This window comes from Rhipicephalus microplus, chromosome 2 (genome assembly GCF_043290135.1).
Source record: "Rhipicephalus microplus isolate Deutch F79 chromosome 2, USDA_Rmic, whole genome shotgun sequence".
NCBI classification, from domain to species: Eukaryota; Metazoa; Arthropoda; class Arachnida; order Ixodida; family Ixodidae; genus Rhipicephalus; species Rhipicephalus microplus.
The window spans coordinates 293,714,789-293,736,425 of record NC_134701.1 but is presented as its reverse complement, the minus strand read 5'-3'; the positions used below and the strand labels follow the sequence as shown (position 1 = coordinate 293,736,425).

Genomic DNA, 21,637 nt, shown 5'->3' with positions numbered 1-21,637 from the left:
AAACGCATATGGACGCACTTGTTAGTGCTTAAATTTATTTGCGACTTAGGACACCATTGATAAACACGTTCAAGGTCAGCCTGCAATTCACTGACATCATGTTCATTTCGAATTTTCTGTAAACAACGGAATCATCTGCAAATAGCCGAATATTGGAGCCTGTGTCCACTATAATGTCATTAATAAAAATGATAAATAATAGAGGCCCCAGCACAGACTCCTGGGGGACGCCGAATGTGACTTCAAGAACATCCAATTTAATGCCATTTAAAACAACACATTGGTGGCGTTGAAACAAGTAATTTTCACTCCAATTAAAATTTTTTTGGCTGTATTTAGCGCTTGTACTTTTCCATGAAGGAGAGGATGAAAAACAGCGTCAAAAGCCTTGCTGTAATCGAGAAAAATGCAGTCGGTTTGCCCACCCAAGTCTATTTCTGATGCTAGATCGTTAAAAAACTCAAGAAGCTGCGTTGTACACGAAAAACCTTTTTGAAAACCGTGTTGTTTTTTTGTTATTAATTCACGATCTAATAAATGCTTCATTATAGCCGTGTATGTTATATGTTCAATAATCTTGCAGGATATTGATGTAAGCGAAATAGGTCTATATTTCACGACGTCTTTCTTGGAACCTCCTTTGCGAATTGGGACTACATTTGCTACTTTCCAATCTCTTGGCAACTGACCAGTACACAAAGATTTTTCAAAGATCAAGTAAAGGTAAAGCGGAATTGGATGAGCGCACTGTTTTAGAACTCTTGGAGAAACGCCATCAGGACTCTACTTTCATCGAAATTCTCGAGCAAGGCCTCAATGCCACTAATTTCGAGTGGCTGCATAAAAGGAACACTACTATGCGTCAAAAGTGAGCCTAACGTACACTCAGGACGAAAGACTGATTGGAAGTAATTATTTAGACACGTGGCTTTTTCTAGATCCTCAGAAAGAGTGTGTCCATTGAAAATAAGTTCGTTTATTCCAACAGGATCAGACCCACATTCCTTTTTTTTAATATTGCCAAAAGGTTTTAGGATTTGTTCTCATACTTTCATTTAACCGTTTCAAGAATTGCTTCTATGCATCTTTTGATACCTCTTTGTACTCGCGTGTCAGTTCCTATAGCCTTTCGTAAAAAAACTTTACGTTCTTTTTGTCTCTTTTAAACGCTCGCCTTTGTTTTTTGATCATTTTCAGAATACTGTTAGTCACCCATGGTTTTTTACGCTTCTTAAGCCTAGCCGAGTCAATACTTGGTGTGAACTGCTCTGAAAATAAAGTACCTTATTTTTAAATGCGTTCCACAAGTATTCTATATTGTGCTCCTCCGCCAAGCACATCAAAACAGCCAAATAATCGAGAAGTCGTGCGGAAAATGACGTATAGTCGCCTTTATAAAAAAAAGAACAATTTTCTACCTGTACAATTTTTTACTCGTGGAGTTTTTGTTTTAATTTCTGCTACAACAACGTGATGATCACTAATACCTGGAATTATATCAACATACTTACTATATTAGGCGATTTACAAAAGATAAGATCGATGTTATGATTAAGTTTCGTGGATTCCAAGACGTACTGTATCAACCCAAAAGTATCAATAACGTTTTTCATTTCAAGATTACTGCGGCTGACATGCAACACCTCGCATGAATCATCTTTCCAGTTGCGATCGGGTAAATTAAAATCACCAGCTAACAATATGGTGTGGTCACATACCTCAGAAATAATATCACCTTATGTTTTTAATACACTGAAATTAGCGCTGGGTGGCCGATAAAATGTCTCAGCCACGGAATAAAGCCTGCTACCTAGTGTAACAGTGCACCAAACCGACTTGATTGCGTCATTCCCGATATCAAGCATAGAGCATGAAAGTGGTGAATGAACCAGCAAGAAAACACCGCCGCCAAGACTCGGCCTATCTTTGCGATATGCAGATGTAGTTGTGCGGAAACACCTCGCTATTAGTGATTCATTCCCTGAGTTACTCAGCATTGCAATCTCATCGGCGAAGCGTAGGTTACTAAAGTAATTTTCATTAACTCTTATTCCTTACTCTTCCCATTCGAGACTTCTGAAAACCTCCTGTAAGCACGCGGTAAATAGCAGTTCGGATATTGTATCCCCCTGCCTTATAACCTTCTTGACTGGTGTTCTGTTGCTTTCTTTACGAATCACTATGGTAGCTGTTAATCCCCTGTATATTTCTTCCAGGATGTTTATATATGCTTCGTCGACGCCCTAATTCTGCAGTGTGTGCATGACTGTTGATATTTCTACTGAATCAAACGCCTTCTTGTTATCTATGAAGGATGTAATCTATGAGGCTATAGTAGTTGGCTGTATTCTGAGCATTTTTCAATTACCTGATTGATAGTATGAGTGTAGTCGTGTGTTGAGTAGACTGCTCGAAATCCTGCTTGTTCCTTTGGTTGATTGAATTCTAACGTGGCCTTAATTCTATTAGAAATTACCTTTGTAAATAGCTTGTACGCGATGGAGAGCAAGCTGATCGGCTTGTAATTTTTCAAGTCCTTGTCATCTCCTTTCTTATTATCAAGATGATGTTAGCATTCTTCCAAGACTCCAGTACTCTTCCTGTCAGGAGACACCTCGTAAACAGGGTGGCTAGTTTTTCTAACGCAGTCTGTCCTTCATCTTTCAGCAGATCTGATGTTACCTGAGCCTTACTAGCAGTTTTGCCTCTTTGCATGCTCTCCAAAGCTTTTCTGACTTCTTCTATTATTACTGGTGGGGTGTCATCTGGGTTATTGCTAGTTCTTATAGTTGGTTCGTGGTTTTCCAGGTTACTATACAGACCTCTGTAAAACGCCCATCGCACAATAAACAAACACAAAAAGTGAGGGGTCTCGTAGATTCGCGAGTGCCCGGTGGGGGCGATTGCGTTGCGCCATCGGTCTGGTGCAGCAGAAAGCACGCGTAGGCCTGACGTATCGTCGCTAAGTCTGCGCGTGCGCGGGGGGGGGGGGGGGGGTCCACGCCGGCCTCCGGCAATAGATTGCGCCCTCGAGGTTTATCTGCCCTTCCTTTGTCGGTCATTGTTGATTGAACCATCGTATGATTACCAGAGATGCCGTAGTGGAGGGCTCCGGAAATTTCGACCACCTGGGGTTCTTTAACGTGAACCCAAATTCGAGCACATGGGCCTACACTATTTCCGCCTCCACCGAAAATGCAGCCGCCGGAGCCGGGACTAGAGCCCGTGACCGCAGCCTAAGCCACTAGACCACCGTGGTGGGGCTATTAGATTAGGCATAGCAGCCGGAGCGAAATCGAGTCTTGCTGGTCAGACAGGCCTCGACGACCGACTTGCAAGGTTTTGTCCCAGAATTTCGCCACAAACTGAAGGAACTCTGCAATGAAATGGGGTGGACGTGCGTTGTGGCTCAGTGAATCAGAATTAGGTGCGGTGAACCAGCACAATTTCACTGAATCGCCCTTTGGCATTTACGATTTTTTTATTACGCTTAGTCATGATGCCCGCTTACTTGTGCAGTTTAAAATTAGCCATCGCCGTCTGGAAGCCATGAACACCTGCACGATGGACGACAAGGCTGGCAGGTGCTCTATCGGCGCCGGTTCCTCGGCCGAGACAGGCGTGTTTCACGCTTGTTTCGCACACGCGTCGACGCCGAATAAAGTGTGCCCGCATCGCCAAGACGGCGAGTTTGTGCCGCCACAACATCAGCTCGTCCAAAATGACATTGAATTCCACCTGAATGGCTTCCAGCTCATCATTAAAGAAGCACTTTTTTGTTGTTGCAATAAGTATACCTAATGACCCTCTCATCATGGCCGGAAAGCACGAGCAGGCCTTTGGTTTGGTTGAGCTGGTTCATGGTCAATCTGGGAAAGCTCGAGTACGCAACGTTTAATTAACTGTATAGAAGTGGTTTTTTCGTCCTTTACATACAGTTAATTAAACGCGATAGGTATAGCAGTGCACAAGAAGGTGTAAAAGACCACGCCTCCTTAGGGTCGACAGGTAGTAACCGTGGAACTGAAGCATGAGAGTGAAATAACCGGAAGAATACGGATGGAGTGTATCACATTCAGCAAACATTCTCAAATCATGAATGGTAGTCTGCCACTAACCCTCAAGAAGAAGGTAAATAACAGCTGCATCTTGCCGGGACTTACCTACGGAGCAGAAACCTGGAGACACAAAGAGGGTTCAGCTTAAATTGAGGACGATGCAGCGAGCGATGGAAAGGAAAATGATAGGTGTAACCTTAAGAGGCAAGAAGAGGGCAGAGTGAGTCTGGAAACAAACCTGTGTTATAAGGATATCATAGTAGAAATCCAGAAGAAAAAATGGACATGGGCCGGGCACGTAGCACGTAGGCAGGATAACCGTTGGCCGTAAAGGTAAGTAGACGAGATAAATTGGCAGCAGCAAGCGCAGGACCGAGTTCACTGAGGCCTTGGTTCTCAAGTTGGCGTGGTCAGGCTTATGACGATGATGGAAATGGTTTTACACGGCCCTGCCACAATTTCGGTTTCGGAGAGCGCCGAGTGAGACAGGCTTCAGAGTGGTTTTCGTGTGCACGTGGCTGGAGCACAAAGAACCGCGCGCACGTGAGAACCTCGTGGACAACTTCTTTCCGCGAATGGACAACTTCTTTCCCGGTTGGGGCACGACACCGGTTCCGGAATGGAGCGCTTACCCTGTCTGCTCTTACAGGCTTTCCTGCTGATTTCTACTCCAGACGTGCTGCCTGATGCCGCCTTTCTGTGCGGCGTCACTTCATGCTCCGTGGAAATACCAGTGCATTTGACGCTACCGCCAGGAGTGGATAATCATCAGTTCCTACACCAGCAACCATGGTCATCGACTACGATAATCAACGCCACTATCTTCGGGGGAGGCACCGCATATAAGCATTTTCCCGGAGAGGCTTGCTTGGGGCACGACACCGGTTCCGGAATGGAGCGCTTACCCTGTCTGCTCTTACAGGCTTTCCTGCTGATTTCTACTCCAGACGTGCTGCCTGATGCCGCCTTTCTGTGCGGCGTCACTTCATGCTCCGTGGAAATACCAGTGCATTTGACGCTACCGCCAGGAGTGGATAATCATCAGTTCCTACACCAGCAACCATGGTCATCGACTACGATAATCAACGCCACTATCTTCGGGGGAGGCACCGCATATAAGCATTTTCCCGGAGAGGCTTGCTTGGGGCACGACACCGGTTCCGGAATGGAGCGCTTACCCTGTCTGCTCTTACAGGTTAGTTATTTAGACCGCTCTTGCTGTCCCCGCAGCAGCAATCGTTGCTTTCTTATGGTGTCGTGCCCAAGTGAACTGTTCCTTATGTTTGAACGCTGTAAGAATTGGTTTCGCATGTATACCAATAGCCTGCTTTTATTGCTATCCGGTGACGTTGAATCTAATCCCGGTCCTAACACAAACGAAGTTCTAACTACCGTCCTGGCCACTGTCCAGAGGATAGATTCCAGACAAGAAGAAATACTGAATGATCTGCGCGCCCTGAAACTTTGGCAGACATCTGTTGATGACGAACTAAAGCAGATATCCTCCCGGATGCATGCCGTGGAGGTGGACGTTATGGCTTTAAAGCAAAATGATGGTTCATCGACTTCCTTGTCACAAACTTCCGGCGTCAACATATGCGAAAAAATAAAGGCTATTGAATCGCGATGTGAAGATGCCGAGAACAGGTTACGACGTTCTAACCTGCTTTTCTTTGGCCTACCTGACGAACCGTCTGAGTCCTGGTTCTCATCCGAACAGAAAGTTATTCAATTATGTTCGCAGCACCTGGGCATAACACTTCAATCCTCGCAAGTTGAAAGAGCCCACAGGCTTGGAAGATACAACTCTGATAAGTGCAGACCGATCATCACAAAGTTCGCTTTCTTTAAAGACAAGCACAGCATCATGGAAATGGGCCACAAACTGAAGGGCACGCTCCTTGCCATCCGTGAGGATTTTGCTCCGCAAACACGGTTTGCTAGGAAAAAGTTGTTAGAATTTGGAAAAGCTAAAAACGTGCCTTTCAAGCTTTCAGTTGATAAACTGCGAATCGATAACGTTACTTACGTGTACGACGCAATCAATGACAAAATAACACCTGCATCGCAATAGCTCGCGCGTAGGTCGGCTACGCACACACTTGCAAACAATTTCCTGCCACATGCTGATCCCATTCAGTACAAGAACTTCACTTTATCATACACCAACATACGCAGTATTATTTCAAAGCGTACTGAGTTGTGCTCTTATCTTGAAAACAGCAACTGCGATATCTTGCTGCTTACGGAAACTTGGCTAAACCCTAATATCTCAGATAGTGAAGTTTTGCTTGACTCACCTGATTTCCATATTTTCAGAAAAGATAGGATAGGTAGAGCTGGTGGGGGGGGTACTTATTGCCATAAAAAGTCATATCACATCTTTTGTGATTGACATTCCGTCACGGTTGGAAATTGTTTGGGTGTGCTCCTCATCACATGCATCCAAAACAATTTTCGGAGTATGTTACAGGCCGCCAGATTGCTCGGAAAGTTTTGTTACAGATTTGCACGACAACTTGACAAATTTGCGCTCTAAGTTTCCTAAAGCTGACGTTTTCCTCTTGGGCGATTTCAACTACCCTGAAATTGACTGGTCCAATCTAACTTCCCTCTCACGCAATTCCAGAGAGTTCCTCGATCTAACCCTTGACTTCTCTTTTGTTCAATTAATTGACCAACCCACGCGCCAACACAACATTCTTGATCTGCTTCTATCGTCAGCTCCTGAAAAAGCTACATCAACCTTATATCTAGATGGTCTCAGTGACCACCGTCTCATTCAGGTATCTATTAGCTTACCTGCATCCAAGCCTTATGTCTCTCCAAGGCCAATACTTGATTATAAAAGAGGTGATTATCAATCCATAAATCAGAGTTTAGTTGACTTCTCTCACTCATTTATGGCCTCTTTCTTCAACCGCTCAGTCAACGAAAATTGGTGCCTTTATAAAGAAAAATTGTTGAGCCTGGTGCATGAACATATCCCTCGCTTGACAATTCGCGTAAATACATCTAAACCATGGTTTACCCGTACACTTCGCACCCTTCGAAATAAAAAGAAGCGCCTTTTCAGTAAGGCAAAGTTATTGCAATCTTCGGTAGCATGGGCGAAGCATCGTGATTCTGATAAGGTTTATTGTCATGCTGTGCGTCAGGCGAAACACAAGTTCTTTTCACATGACCTACAGTCACTTTTAAAAAACGACCCTAAGAAATTCTGGAAATCAATCGCCCCCACACGCTCTAACACTCGTATCACGATTTTGAACAGTGCCGGTGTTACGGTCTCTCCTGAATCTTGCCCAGTGGTGTTTAATAATTACTTCACTTCAGTTTTTACGAAAGAAAATTACACTAACATGCCTCTGCCACCTACATTTCAGTATCGTTTTATGGATCCTATAGAGATTAATCCTGCAGGTATCTCTTCCCTAATTACAAATCTCAAGACGTCCACATGTTCAGGTGTCGACGGCATAAACTCTAAAATCTTAAAGCATACCGTTGTTCCGTCTAGTACCATTCTCGGTCACATCTTTCAGCAATCGTTACAAACTGGCGAGATTCCATATGACTGGAAAATCGCTAAGGTCATTCCGGTCTTCAAATCCGGGGACAAATGCCTGCCAAGTAATTATCGTCCCATATCCTTAACGAGCATCCCATGTAAGCTACTTGAGCACATTATTTCTTCACATGTTGCATCACACTTAGAACAAAACCAATACTTTTTTAAAAATCAGCACGGCTTCCGCAAAGGACTTTCTTGTGATACACAGCTTATCGAATTCACGCATGAGATCTTTAACAATATGGATGAAAATTTACCAACAGACAGCATATTCATCGACTTTTCTAAGGCATTCGACCGCGTTGCACATTGTCGTTTAATAGCTAAAGTATCATCTCTGAACTTAGATTCACTTACAGTCTCTTGGATTAGGAACTTCCTGTGTTTTCGCAAACAGTGTACTGTAATTGATAACATGTCTTCCCCTCTCTCGGAGGTGACATCTGGTGTCCCTCAGGGGAGCGTTATTGGCCCTTTGTTATTTTTAATTTTTATCAATGATCTTCCCTCAGATATCACGTCATCAATTCGCCTCTTCGCGGACGACTGCATAATCTATCGCAAAATCACTTCACCATCAGATCATACAGCTCTGCAGCAAGACCTTGATCGTGTAACCACATGGTGCTCTGATTGGCAAATGTCATTAAACGTTGATAAGTGCAATCAAATGACCTTCACTCGAAAGCGCTCACTCTCAACATTTCAGTATTTCCTTGATGGTAGCCCTCTAAGACCTACTTCATCTTATAAGTATCTAGGCATCCATCTGGCATCGAACCTTTCTTGGGCCAGTCATATCAACAAGATTACTGCTGACGCGTCACGAACGCTTGGTTACCTAAAACGCAACCTTCGTGATGCACCTCCTACCACACGAAAGCTCGCTTACCAAACACTCGTGCGCCCTAAACTCGAATACGCTTCTTCTATATGGTCACCTGACCAAGATTATCTATCCCGAAGCCTGGAATCGGTTCAAAACCGCGCTGCTCGCTTTATCACCGGTAACTACAGCAGGCATTCTAGTGTAACTAAAATCAAGCAGTCGCTCTCTCTTTCCTCTCTCGCCTCCCGCAGAAACATTTCTCTTTTATGTCTGTTGCACAGAATCATCAACAGCAAGCACAGTTTTTCCTTGCCACTTCTCAAACCTCATCGATATTCCCGTCGTTTGCAGCATAACCTCAGTTTTCAGCGTCTATACGGGCACACTAACGCCTATAATTCATCTTCATTACCACGTGCCATTGTACTCTGGAACAATCTTCCTGAAAGTATAGCAAACGTGAAAGAAACCGAGATCTTTAAAGGCTTGCTTGAAAAACTGCCTCTTGAACTCTAGTTGTGTGCGCCTTACCTATTGTACTCCTGCTAGTTTCTGATTCTTAACGCGGTTGCCTCTAACACTGTAACGCTTCTTGTATTATATAGTTATGTAGTATCGTTTGGAATTGTATAACGTTATTGTTTGCTATTTTCTTTCATCTGTATCTTTTCTGCGCAGCCAAGTGCTTTTTGGCTTTTATAGAAAAATATTTCACAATTTTGTATTGCATACTTGCGTATTATCGTTCCGAATTATATAATGTTATTGTTTGCTGCTTCTTTCGTATCTTTTCTATTTTTACGCAGCCAGACTTTTGCATATGTATATATTTTCATCGCTCTTTGAAAATCAAAATGTACCCCCCCCTCACGCAATGTTCCCTCGTGGAACCCGTGAGGTACTTGTATAAATAAATAAATAAATGTAAATGTGCGTGCCCCGCCGCGGTGGTCTAGTGGCTAAGGTTCTCGGCTGCTGACCCGCAGGTCACGGGATCGAATCGCGGCTGCGGCGGCTGCATTTCCGATGGAGGCGGAAATGTCGTAAGCCCGTGTGCTCAGATTTGGGTGCACGTTAAAGAACCCCAGGTGGTCTAAATTTCCGGAGCCCTCCACTACGGCGTCTCTCATAATCATGAAGTGGTTTTGGGACGTTAAACCCCACATATCAATCAACGAAAATGTGCGTGACCCTCTAAAAATGCACTATCCGAGCCAAGGACACACGTTGCGGTTGGTCGTTTACAATAAGGTGCGTTTCGAAATTGATTTTGTATATGTTCTAGCCTATATTATTTTTTGTGTATTTTAGGTAATGCGCGTGTGCCCGCACAAATCATCTCGCCTTCGGAATCAAACGCTGAAGGCGACCGTCGGCGTCAGTACAAGTGATGCGAAAAATCATCATCACGTTGCTTATGGCTATCGTCATTATTTATTTATATATTCATATTCCCTACAGGCCTCGAAGAGCATTGAGTAGGGGGGGGGGAGGGTTACAGAAAAATCACAGTAAATAGTGCATAAAAAGAAACTACATTGATTGATTTGTGGGATTTAACGTCCCAAAACCACGATATGATTATGAGAGACGCCGTAGGGGAGGGCTCCGGAAATTTTGACCACCTGGGGTTCTTTAACGTGCACCCAAATCTGAGCACACGGGCCTACAACATTTCCGCCTCCATCGGAAATGCAGCCGCCGCAGCCGGGATTCGAACCCGCGCCCTGCGGGTCAGCAGCCGAGTACCTTAGCCACTAGACCACCGCAAGAAACTACATTGAGGAAGAAACGAAGAAAATTTACAATGTAAGGTAAAAGAACAAATGCTATCATAGGTAGTAAAGTACAAAAGGAAAAAATCTTTTTACAAAGATCATGGGAACATATAAACTTGCTCACGAAATTTCGCAAGGTCTCATAAGGAAACAATCTCACCGGGGAGACTATTCCGAAGTGCGATTGCGCGTGGCAATGCAGAACTATTGAATGGCCGTGAGTGGCCGAAGATGCGTCTGAAACTGAGATGATTACGGAGACGACGTGATGTACACGGAGCAACTTCAATGGAGAGGCGACTGCTCCACGAGTTGTAGTGGTACCTATAGAAGATGCATAGAAGGGTGACAGAGTGGCGGGAATTCAAGTTAGAAAGGGCGTCGTATTTGAACCTGGAAGAGCGATTGTACTGCAAAGTTATGAAACGGGCTGCATGATTTTGGATGGACTCCATTTTATCTCTAGTTATTGCTAATAACGAGACCAGAACAATGAAAAGCAGAAAAAGCAAAAGGGTGTGGCCGTGTGGCGGAATGCCCGCGAAATGGTCGCGCCTCAGATCCCCGCAATGGGTATAGATGTCTCAGGCTAAACATTGTCTCCACAAAACTTGAATCTGAGTTGCTGTCATCGTTGAACTCTAAGCTCGTCCTCACTCAATTCAGGTGGGGTTGTAAGACAGTTTCGAGTGGCACGCGGGGTTTGCAGCACTGTTGCGCACCCATGTGCACGTGATGAATACGCAATAGGAGTGAAACTATATGCGACCCTGTGTCTGATGTAACGCTACGAGCAAAACCAAAGCTACTGAAAACTCGCTGGGGAGGTCATCTCGACACTTTAAACATGTGGCGGGCTTTCGAAAATATATTTCCTAGAATAAAAATTTCCTGACTCTAAGCAACAAATCTGTATTAAATAGCTGGTATAAATTCTGGCTAATGTTACTGCTCAACACTGTCAAATCGCGAAGCTGACATTTTAGTTCAATCTTTGGCTTGCAAATTTTTTTTCATTACAGAACTTTGATTTTACTGTAGCATAACCACAAGGGGCATGCACCTTAGTCAAGGTAGCCAGTCTAGTGCACTTTTCCAACAATACACGCGCATTGCTTCACGCAAAGGTCTGTGTTTCCTTGCCTTACACCCTTCTTTATTGGGATTGGGAGGGTGAGTGTTGTGGGGTATTGGGCAAAAATGACGTTTTCTTGTATGTGTTTTGATATACGCACGCTATTTGTTTCCAGCTCCATAGGGTTAAAACCTAGCTCGCCAAGTATGGTCTCTTCAGCTCCATTGAACACGTCCTGTGCAGCTGCGCTTGCTACGACACACAGCGATGCCAGCTCCGGATGGTTTTGAATCAACTTGACCCCGGACCATTTTGTGTGCAGAAGATACTAGGACCTTGGGCATCTGCCTCAGTTGCGCAGAAAGCGACTAAAGCACTGCTACTTTACCTTAAGTCAACAAACCTGAGCGACCGCCTGTAGAATGTGTGTGCTCCCCGAGTGTGCTCGTGATTGTGTGTACCTTCTCATCTTTCTGCAACTCTTTTCTCCCCTTTATCCCTTCCCCAGTGCAGGGTAGCAAACCGGATGTGCGTCTGGTTAACCTCCCTGCCTTTCCTTGCATCTTTATCTCTCTCTCTCTCGCCAAGTATGCGTCGACCAGCCGTCGTAGTGGACAAGCGAGCCAGCTGCGAGCGTTGCTGCGCTTCCGCTACCTCGGCAGCACCGAGCACAAGCAGCTGCGGCAGCACCGAGCACTTGCTCGTGCTCGGTAAACACCGAGCACGAGCAAGCTCTCGGTGTTTGTGCGAACGGGAAGCCCCAGTGCTTTCTTGACGATCTTTCTGATAATCCAGCTTGTCCCACTCCGACCTAAGCCAGTTGTGCATGGCAATGGTGTAGGTAAAGTGGCAAGCACAAACACATTGATGGGCCTCAACAAATTGTCTTCCTTAAGGCCTCTATGTCTCCCTGAGATTCTTTTGACGAGTCGAAAAGCGTTGTCAGTCTTGGCGACGATCTTCCGCAGAGCGGTGCCGTTGCCACCCTTCGCTTCAGTAAACATCCCGAGGATCCGGTTGGTGCCTATACACTCGCTATTTTCTCCCCGTCACTCGTGTGAACGTGTATACCGCTTTCTTCGACGGGTTCGATGTGTATATCGCTTTTTTCGAACCTGTAGTATGCGAAAAATTGTGGGAAGATAGGTGCCGTTAGAACAGGCTATTCCATCTTCATGGTAGTAATCTTGCTGCATGTATGTGTGTAGCAATATCAACATGCGTGTAGGAATATTCAAGATCCACACAGATATGAGAAAAATAATAAAAACGCAATCAGAAGTACTATGTACATGTAAAACAATCTGGGGCGTATAAAGCATGAGCCTAGTCTATAGGGCATAGTTCAGTTCATACAGCATGCTTGCATCCCGGATAAAATCCGTAATGGTATTTTTATGCACTCACGATCTATGAGATGTGCTCTATAATGACTCAACCCTGTGGAAATGACAATAAGATACAGATCTGAAGTAAAAACGAAATGAAATGATGCCGGACAAAATGAAAAGGTTTGAAACATTAAAAATTACGTTAAGGCTACCGTACGCTAGCCTTGTTCACTGTAAAGTGGCCCAGCAAAGCGGGCTTATGTCTGTTTTAGAACGCTGCCAAAACACCGGGCGGTAGATTGCCGATACGCTATTGGTATATTGCCATCATTTCTGTTCAGTTTTTTTTTGTAGTCTGGATGAGAAGAGATTGCAGATATTGACGCGAATACCAGTCTCTTCCCTTTGCGATTATCGTCGCATTGACCCAATCTCGTGATTAGATGCAGCCACGTGTTCCGCAAGTGCTCTGGATACCACGCTCTTCTTTCTGACGTCATTCATGTGGTCTTTCAGCCGTCCTTCAAAGTTAACACTCTCCCCGATATATACATAGTCGCAGTCCGCACACGGGACTTTATAAGCATACCTGGGAACTTTTCTTTCTTGAGCGGGTCCTTCATGTGTACCAGTTCGTGTTTCAGTTTACGGGCAGGTACACACACGGCATGTACACGGTCTGGTGGCGCTCTGCCACCAGGTTCGTTGATCGTCTCGGAAGCGTTCTAAAACAGACATAAGCCCACTTCGCTGGGCCACTTTACAGTGACCAAGGCTACCGTAGGGTAGCCGAAACGTCATTTTTAACGTTTTTTTTAAACCTTTTCATTTTGGTCGGCGTCCTTTCATTTCGGTTGTCCTTCTTGCTTCTTCCCGACCAGATGATGCTTCGTCAAACCATTTATTTTATCTTCATTAAATTTGTGTTCATTAAAATTCACTTTCGTCTTCAATGATGTGCGGCCACGGTGCTAGCACTAAGCCAGATGTAAGTGTTCTTAAGTTGAGACGGTTAAATTGATCAATCACAATGAAATCTCTGCTGTCACCATGCAGGCGCGAGGACCACCGGAAGCGTAGGCCATGATGGTCAGCCCTCGTCTGCGGAAGTTGCTTCCGCTCATGGCCGTCTCTTTTTCTTTCTTTGCCGGTGAGTGTTCTCATGTCGACGCAACCTGTTTTGAAATTATTAACTTGAAATGGCTGTATACTTCCTCGTACTAGACCCCGTAACATGTGCTTAAAGTGTTTATTTGGCAGACATTGGCAATATATATATCTTTTTTGGTGTTGTGGTGATTAGGTGTAGCCCCTTCTAGCCATCATAATAATACGGCAAGGAGCGACACATGTTTAATTATCTGAATGTGGTGCACACGTAAGAAGACATCGAAGAGTTGCTTTACCATAGAATTGTGCGCATTTTCGACGTCATTTTAGTGACGGAATTATGTCGCCGAAACCTGGTGGACCAAGGAATAAAACACTTTAGTGTTAGAAATAGTCTCACCAACCTTAACATCGAAGATGCAATTTCAAAATCAAGCAGCTGAACTTGTGGTGACGACAACCTCGCAGAATAGAACGACAGAATTCGTGCGTTCTTGGCAGGGTAGAGCTAGTAGACATGGACTAAAACAAGGCACACGGACACAGAGAAGGTAGCACTTTTTGTCTGTTGGCCTTCTTTTAGACCCTGTCTACCATCCGTGACCCTTCTGAGAAGGAATGACAAACTCGCCCAAGAAACAGAGGAACTCGTACATTGGACAGTAACGAATAATAGCACGCTTCGATACGCTATAACTATAAGGTGTCACTGCCGACTACGGTTGGTCCAGTTTTGTGGCGCGTGCTCAGCCTCAGAGAGAATTGACGATTGCTGTCATAAATACGATTATAATCATGACAGTATCGTGTTGTCGATAGTAACGCAACTCGTTCGCAGCCACGGGCAGCCTGAGTCCCTTCCTGAACCTGCACTTGCGCACCGTCGGCCTCTCGGACGAGGAGGCTGTCCTGGTGACCACAGCAGCCGCGTTCGCCAGCCTGCTGGGTCCCGTGCTCGTTGGGCTGGTGGCCGAAAAGCGGCGCGCCTACCGGTCCTCGCTGGTGCTGTCGCTCGTGCTGGCGGCATCGGGCTATTCGGCGCTCCTGGCCGTGCCCCCCGTGGTGCGCATCCCGCGGAGCCCGCTGCTGGAGTTTGACTGCCCCTCGGGCTTGTACCTGGAGCGCTGCCCCGAGTGGGACGCCTGCACGGCGTCCGAGCTGAACCCGCTTGGGCTGGCTACGTTCCGAGTGTCCAACTGTCACTACCAGTGCGGCGGCAACCGCAGCGTGAGGCAGCCCATACACTTCTGCTTTCTCAGCCACGAGGGCAACCTGTGCATCATCCACGAGGCCGGCACGCGGGACAACTCCACGACCGAGTTTGGCGCCAGCTTCTTGGCCAAGACTGCGCGCACGCTGGCCGACGTGAGCGTGTCCAAATTCATTGAGCATCCAGGGCGGAGCGGTGACGAGCTGGTGGACGTGTGCAGCTTCGACCTTCTCGCGCCCATCGTGGTCAACCAGAAGCAGTTCGACGACTACGAGTGCCGGCCGCAACCCGACGGCTGCACCATCCGCTGCTCCGTGGCGGTGGCCGACAACCTCGGCAGACGCATGCAGTCGGCGCGCTGCATTCAGGTGGAGGGTGATCCGCAGCTCACTTTCTGGGCCACGCTGGCGCTGCGGGTGTTTGCCGACGTGTGGCTGGTTACTGCCCTGTACCTCGTCGAGGCAGTGACGGTGCTCTCCATCAACGACTTCACAGGTCTTTACGGACGAATCAAGTTCTGGGCCGCGCTGGGCGTCGTCGTATCCACGCTCGTCACGGGCGTGCTGCTCGACAGTGAGCTGAGTGACGACTACTCGCCGGCGGTGTTCGTCTTCGATGGGCTCGCGCTTGTCTCGTGCATTCTGGCACTCTTCCTGCCCGCCGTCGAGGACAACAAGGTCGGCCTGCACTATGGACTCGGCGAAGAGCCCCGCTTCTGCTCGCTGGACACGAGCGTGCTCTTCTTGGTCGTGCTCGTGCTAGGCACGGTGTGGGGCTACCTGGAGACGTACCTCCACTGGATGTACGCCGAAATGGGCGCCACTCACCTGCTGGTGGCGCTGTCACTGGCGCTGCCCATGGGCTGCGCGCTTCCTTTCCTGGCCATCGCCAAGAACCTGGTGCGCAACATCGGGCGCGCCAACCTGATCGTGTTCGGCTTCCTCTTCTACGCGACGCGCGCCGCCGGGCTCTCCTTCGTCACGGCCCGCTGGTGGATCACGCCCTTCGAGGCCATGGAGACGTTCACGCTGCCCGTGCTTTGGGTCGCACTGGTCGCGTACGCCCAGAAGGTGGTGCCCTCCACCCAGAGGCTCACCATACAGTGCATCCTCATTATTCTTCACTTCTGCATCGGTACGTCACTGGCTGGCCGACGCTTCGGCGCTCACTGCTGTCCCCCTCTTGCAGGCCGTGGGACGGGAACCATTACGGGCTTCTTCCTGAATGCCAAGTTCGGTCAGCGCGCCACGTTCCGCGGCGTGGCCGTCGTGTGTGCCTGTACGGGCCTGCTCTTTCTGTTCCTCTACCACACCTGTCTGCGCAGAAGACACTCAGCCGCCATGCCCGGTAGGGACACTTACATTCTGCGAAAATTCGCTCACTGATAAAGCGTGTCGATATGGGTGCAGATATCGGTGAAGTAGAAATTCGTGGTTGGCCAGTGGAAATACCCGAGATTTTAAAATGTATTCACCAAACGGCATGTTCTAGCACAACTTCGAAGCATAACGGTGATTCAGAAAGCCGCGAAAATTATTTTCTATTCGAAATTCAGTATCTACAGTATTGTCCTCACATTTACTTATCTGCGACAATAAATTACATAATTTTACGGGTAATATTAGTGATTTATCATGCCTGTGACTATACTTCCACAAACATTCTTTCCACAACAAACATGTGCCTATAGGTGCATGTTATCAGCAGAAACGTGTCATCTTTTGGAACCAAGATGCCAAAAGCCCCCTGGGGGAGCACGCATCTTCGATCAAACGTACACACCTTTCAATGATGTCACTTGTGCGAAGCAGGCCGACTTACCGCGTTGAACTGCACAGCTGTAGTTTTCTGGAAACGCGAACAAAAGAGACGTGGGCAGTTTTGAAGTTCATTGAGTTGGACAGCATCGAACCTAGATGTTTCCAGTGTGTTAAAGTGGGAATTGGTACGACATGAAAACGAAATGTGTTTTGCTGAAGTTGTTGGGTGTTTATTGGGCATTATTTCGCCACAAGGGCGACGAAATGAATGCTGCAGCGACAAATTGTAATGTCCCGCGAAGAACAGCAAGCAGCTTGGAACTTCCAGCGCGCACCCCAAGCAGAAAAGACGTAGAAAATGAGCGTAGACTGGATTAGTGCGGACTAACAACTGTCACAGGTCGACACTTGAACACAAAGACGCGTGAAACAAACGCAAGAGCACACACAGTACGAGTGCGAACAACCGTGACAACTTCTTCGGGTGTGAGCAGCCGTTGAGACTAGAGAAGTGACCTCGCTTCAAAGTAAAACGGCAGTGAAAACCAACAGCGCACCCATATCACGAGACAAGCCCGTGCTCATAGCAACGGCCAGGGCGACGATCTTTAGAGCGCGCCCTACGTGCTACCTTCGAGTGAACTCGCTAGTGATGACGAAAACGTGCTCAAGTCTCTGAAGACTACCAATTGGCATATAAATAGCTTGCCATTAGTGAGTTGCAGAACTTAACGTCTTGCGGCCTAATGGTTTTCCGCCGCGCGCTGCGGAGCGAAAGCTCGTGGGTTCGACGCCCAGTGACGGAGCTTTCTTTTAGGTTTTTTTTTTTTGCAATCCGTTAGTGCGTTAGAGCAGCCTGCCGTGTCGCCCTGAGAGGTGGAACTTCTCTGGATCATTAAATGAAATTCTTTCTACCTTATTCGTTAGTATATATTTTTACAACGTCATATCCGTGACAAAAGTACGTCAGGGGAGCCGTGGTGGACACTCGGATAACAAAAAAAAACACACCTTTGTGTTAAAAATGTGCACTCACGCATCAGCCTTAAGTATATTAAACGTTTGTTCAAGTATTTGTTACAGAGAAATTAATTATTGAAGCAATCAAATAGCTATTATCCCGCAGCTAGTTGCGCCCACTGTTATTATTGAACCGATATTTGTACGATAGCGCACCCTGTATACGTCAGTTGGTTCACGTAACATTTGCCGGTACATCGTCTGCAGAAGTGGCTGTCACTCTGGTGCAGAGGAAACTCTTTATCGGCCGATCAGTGAAGAGCAACTCAGTGTGTTAGCTATGCACGTTGTACTCAGACGGCGGCGATTACAATCACTGGCAGTCGGTGATGTGATCGTCGGCAGATCGCGCTGAATTGACGAGAATTCCAGCGTTTTTGCAGGTGTCCGTGCTATAACTGCAGAAGTGCTCTAGAATAAACATGACTGCTTGTGCTGTGCATGCAATACAACGGAACATTCTAAGATTATTGAGAAGTTTGGCAAACATTGCGGTGTTTCCTGAGCCCAGCGTGGGCAACGGGCTTTTGTGGTAACGGCCTTTTACTTAAGAAATAACTGAACGTCGCAATACGTATTGCGGACTTGTTTTCTCAGCTTTTCTAGAGAACATTGGACGTTATCCGAAATGGTATTTTTGTACGGCGACCTGCAATTCGGCTTACGATGAAACGGTATATGGTGTGCAGCGACCGTCAACGGCGGCTGGTACCAGATGCAGAACTCCCGGGCGAACGGCGACACGCCAGTCCACCGGCCCATGATGGGCGACCAGGACGATTCCGACACGGGCGGCTTCGAAGACTGCCGCAAGAACTGAGGTGACGACCCTATTATGTGTTTTTTTATGCCTTCTGGTGTTCAAAAATGTTAACAGATAGCGCAGTGGTTAAACCATCAAGACGGGTGCATCCGCGCCGAATAGTGATTCCATAGTCGCCATACGGCAGCAGACATTGTGAATGCTCTCGTATTTCAGTATACAGTAAACGATCAACTGCTTTTGTGATTACACGTTCTACTTTCGTGTTGTACTGATCCCCGTGACGTAGGGATCAGCCATGTTTTTTTTCTTATCGTTGTATAGCAGTAATATCAACACTCGCGAACGGCATTAAATAACAATAAAATTTCTTATGCAACCATGAACGCCCTTGTCGTCTGTGCTTCCCGCCACTGCCTGTGCACAACCACTGCTACTTGGCTGTTTGACAACTTGCACTAAAGAAAACAGGTACTTCGAAAGTTTGCGAGTGTTGAATGACTGTACACAACAATGCGAAAAAAAAAACAAACATGGCTGATCGTTTTATTATCGAAATTGGTATAACACGAAATCACAAAAGTGTGCACTGGTATATGAGAGCGTATACAACGTCTACTGCCTTGGAATCGACGTAAACACACACGCTTTGAAGCCTATCGCACTCAGAGTGCGCAGCGCTAATGTGGCAACTTGGCGCGTTTTGTCCCCGCTTACTTACCGGGGAAAGCCGGTGTCTGACAATGGCCACGCAAAGTGAGCTCCGCTTGCTGTGTTGCGGCTACGGACGAACAGCGAGCGCTCAGGAATACTTTAGATCGAGTGGTATGCATCGTGGTGCTCACTAACCATATGTATTGCGCCAAAGAACTCTACAGAGCCGTCGGTCCGACGTCGTGCTAATGAGCGTCTTGGCATGCGACAGATAATACTTATATCGGTGCGCATGATTTTCACGCTTTAGCAGAGAGCTGGTATACTTCAAATGGCACATTAGCAGCAAAAAAAGAAGTGCCTGTCTCTTTGTTTTCCATAGCTCTGTCAGTACGTCAAACGAAAGCATCAGCTATTACGCGGTGCCCGATTACATGTTACGAAACCCTCCTCGGAAATTTATTTTTATACTACGCAGATCTGGGATTGCGCACTTCAGAAGGCTGGTTCTGTTCTCTGAAAATACTTGCGTCTGTGCGGGCAGAAACCGGCTGTGGACTTTTCTTTTATTAGGTACTTATCAGCGCACAAAAAAGAAAAAAAAATGTACAAGCCCAATAACGCTGCAAATCTGTATGTCAACCACCACCAACGCACATGATCTACTGGTCAGCCATGTGTTCAGCGGCAGCCGCCGACCAGCGCTTGACAGAAAAAAAAAATTAGTCCCGTATCGTGCATGCTATTCTGCAAATATCGCCTAAAGACGATAGTCTTGCGTGTGAAGAGAGTGAACAAAACATTTATTTCATATTCTGCGCAAGAAAATCGGTGAATGGTACTCTGGAAGCGCAGTGTTAGAATGCCTCGAGCGTGCAGCGGAATCGAACGAGCACATCAAGTCACGTCACATGTGAGACATGAGCGCCATCTGGAAGTTTTCTTGGAGAACAAAGCGCGTGGCTATGAGACGGGTGTGCGTGCCCGTCTCAGAGGTGATAAGGTGTAGAACGCAAGGCGACAGGTAGATGCCGCCATCGTGTCGCCTTCCTCCGTGGTACGGCCTCTTGATGTGTGCGTGAAGGTGGAGCGTAGCGTCGGGTTGCAACAGTGTAGCTCATCGCTTTGCGGCTGAGGCTGCGGTGCTTTGGAAACGCAAAGTCGCTGCCGAACTTCTTCGCGGACAATGTCGGCGGTCGAGTCCACTTGAGGCTGTGCTGAGAGTAACAGCTTGTGCAGCTTCTTCCGCACGATCACTCGGATAGTCTGGCGCAGGTCGTCGGAGCCGAGTGGTTCAACTTCTGTGTACTCTGGCGTCAAGCGGTGATTCAATTGTCAGGTACGCATCTCGAGCGTCTTTTCAATCGTCGTCGCTTCGGATATGAATGCCTGGACAGTGAACGGTGGGTTTTGCGTCGGACCCGCGAGCAGCTCCTGCTTTACTCCTCGCACGAGGAAGCGAATGTTTTTAGATGCGGAGCATCTTATACTCGCGCCTTGTAGTGCGCCGTCCGCGTCGTCCGCGCCGTCCACACCGCTTCTCGAACATTCGACAGCTGACGCGCGCGCATGCGCCGTCGCGCCGTCGCTCACTCTTCCACCATCTGTGCATCCCTTCCTCCTCTACACACCGCGCGCGCTTCACTCCTCCACCATCTGTGCACCCTTCCTCCTCTACACACCGCGTTCGACATCTACAATTCTCCTGATTCTCCAGTGGACGCGCATGTGGCGTATATCATCTTTACTTCCCCTTCCCCGATCCCTAAAGGCGCTGAGCCGTGCCCCCGCGACGGGAGGCAGAAAATAGCGTCCTTTTTGTCTCTTCCTCTTTCATTAATCTCTCTCTCTCTCTCTCTGTGGCGTCGCGCTTCGAGAACATTCAACAGCTGACAGTGCATGCGCCGTCGTGCTGTATATATACTCAAGGTCGGCGCTCGCTCGCTCAGTTGCCGCTCGTCGGTTGGTTTGTACGGCGCGTCGACGTCCAAGGTCGCGGTGAAATGAATTCCAACGAATCCACAAACACAATGATCGACGTCCCTTCGACCACCACCGCCCTTCCGCATACGTGTGTACGTGTTCACTCATTTAACACCCCCTCCTACAACCACGTTAACCAATTTAGCCATCGACCCAAGTAAGTCGCAATTTAACACCCCATTTCACAACCACGTTAACCAATTTAGCCATCGACCCAAGTAAGTCGCACTTTAACACCCCGTTAACCAATTATATGGTCCGCATCCTCCTCAGTGTTCCCCCGAGGGAAGCTGCAGGCAATTTTTTTTTGCCTTCAGGCATCTCGGGGTCGGCGCGATGGAAGCGTTTGGTCATCTCTTCTGCGAAGAGCGACATGTTTTTGTTTGGGAGCTGCGAATGGGTGAATGTAGCTGCGAACGCTCGTAAATGTAGCGAGGAACTTTGTGCGGAATGTGTCCCATGTTGTCAGGGTTCGCTCTTGGTTCTCGAACC

The 21,637-nt window shown here is 47.2% G+C and overlaps 1 protein-coding gene across 3 annotated transcripts in view; it reads left to right on the top strand.

Annotated features, from left to right (window-relative positions):
* The window catches only part of LOC119178208 (uncharacterized), a 61,584-nt gene that overhangs the window by 23,460 nt on the left and 16,487 nt on the right, over positions 1-21,637 (top strand). For 2 of the 3 annotated variants that reach the window (XM_075882276.1, XM_037429402.2), the window contains exons 2-5: positions 13,702-13,795; positions 14,594-16,099; positions 16,154-16,312; positions 18,435-18,566. In XM_075882276.1, the coding sequence (XP_075738391.1) occupies positions 13,729-13,795; positions 14,594-16,099; positions 16,154-16,312; positions 18,435-18,565 (1,863 nt within the window). In that variant the 5' untranslated portion in view covers positions 13,702-13,728 and the 3' untranslated portion in view covers position 18,566. Of the gene's footprint in view, positions 1-4,670; positions 5,254-13,701; positions 13,796-14,593; positions 16,100-16,153; positions 16,313-18,434; positions 18,567-21,637 lie in introns of those variants that run through there. The other variant, XM_075882275.1, reaches the window with a different exon arrangement.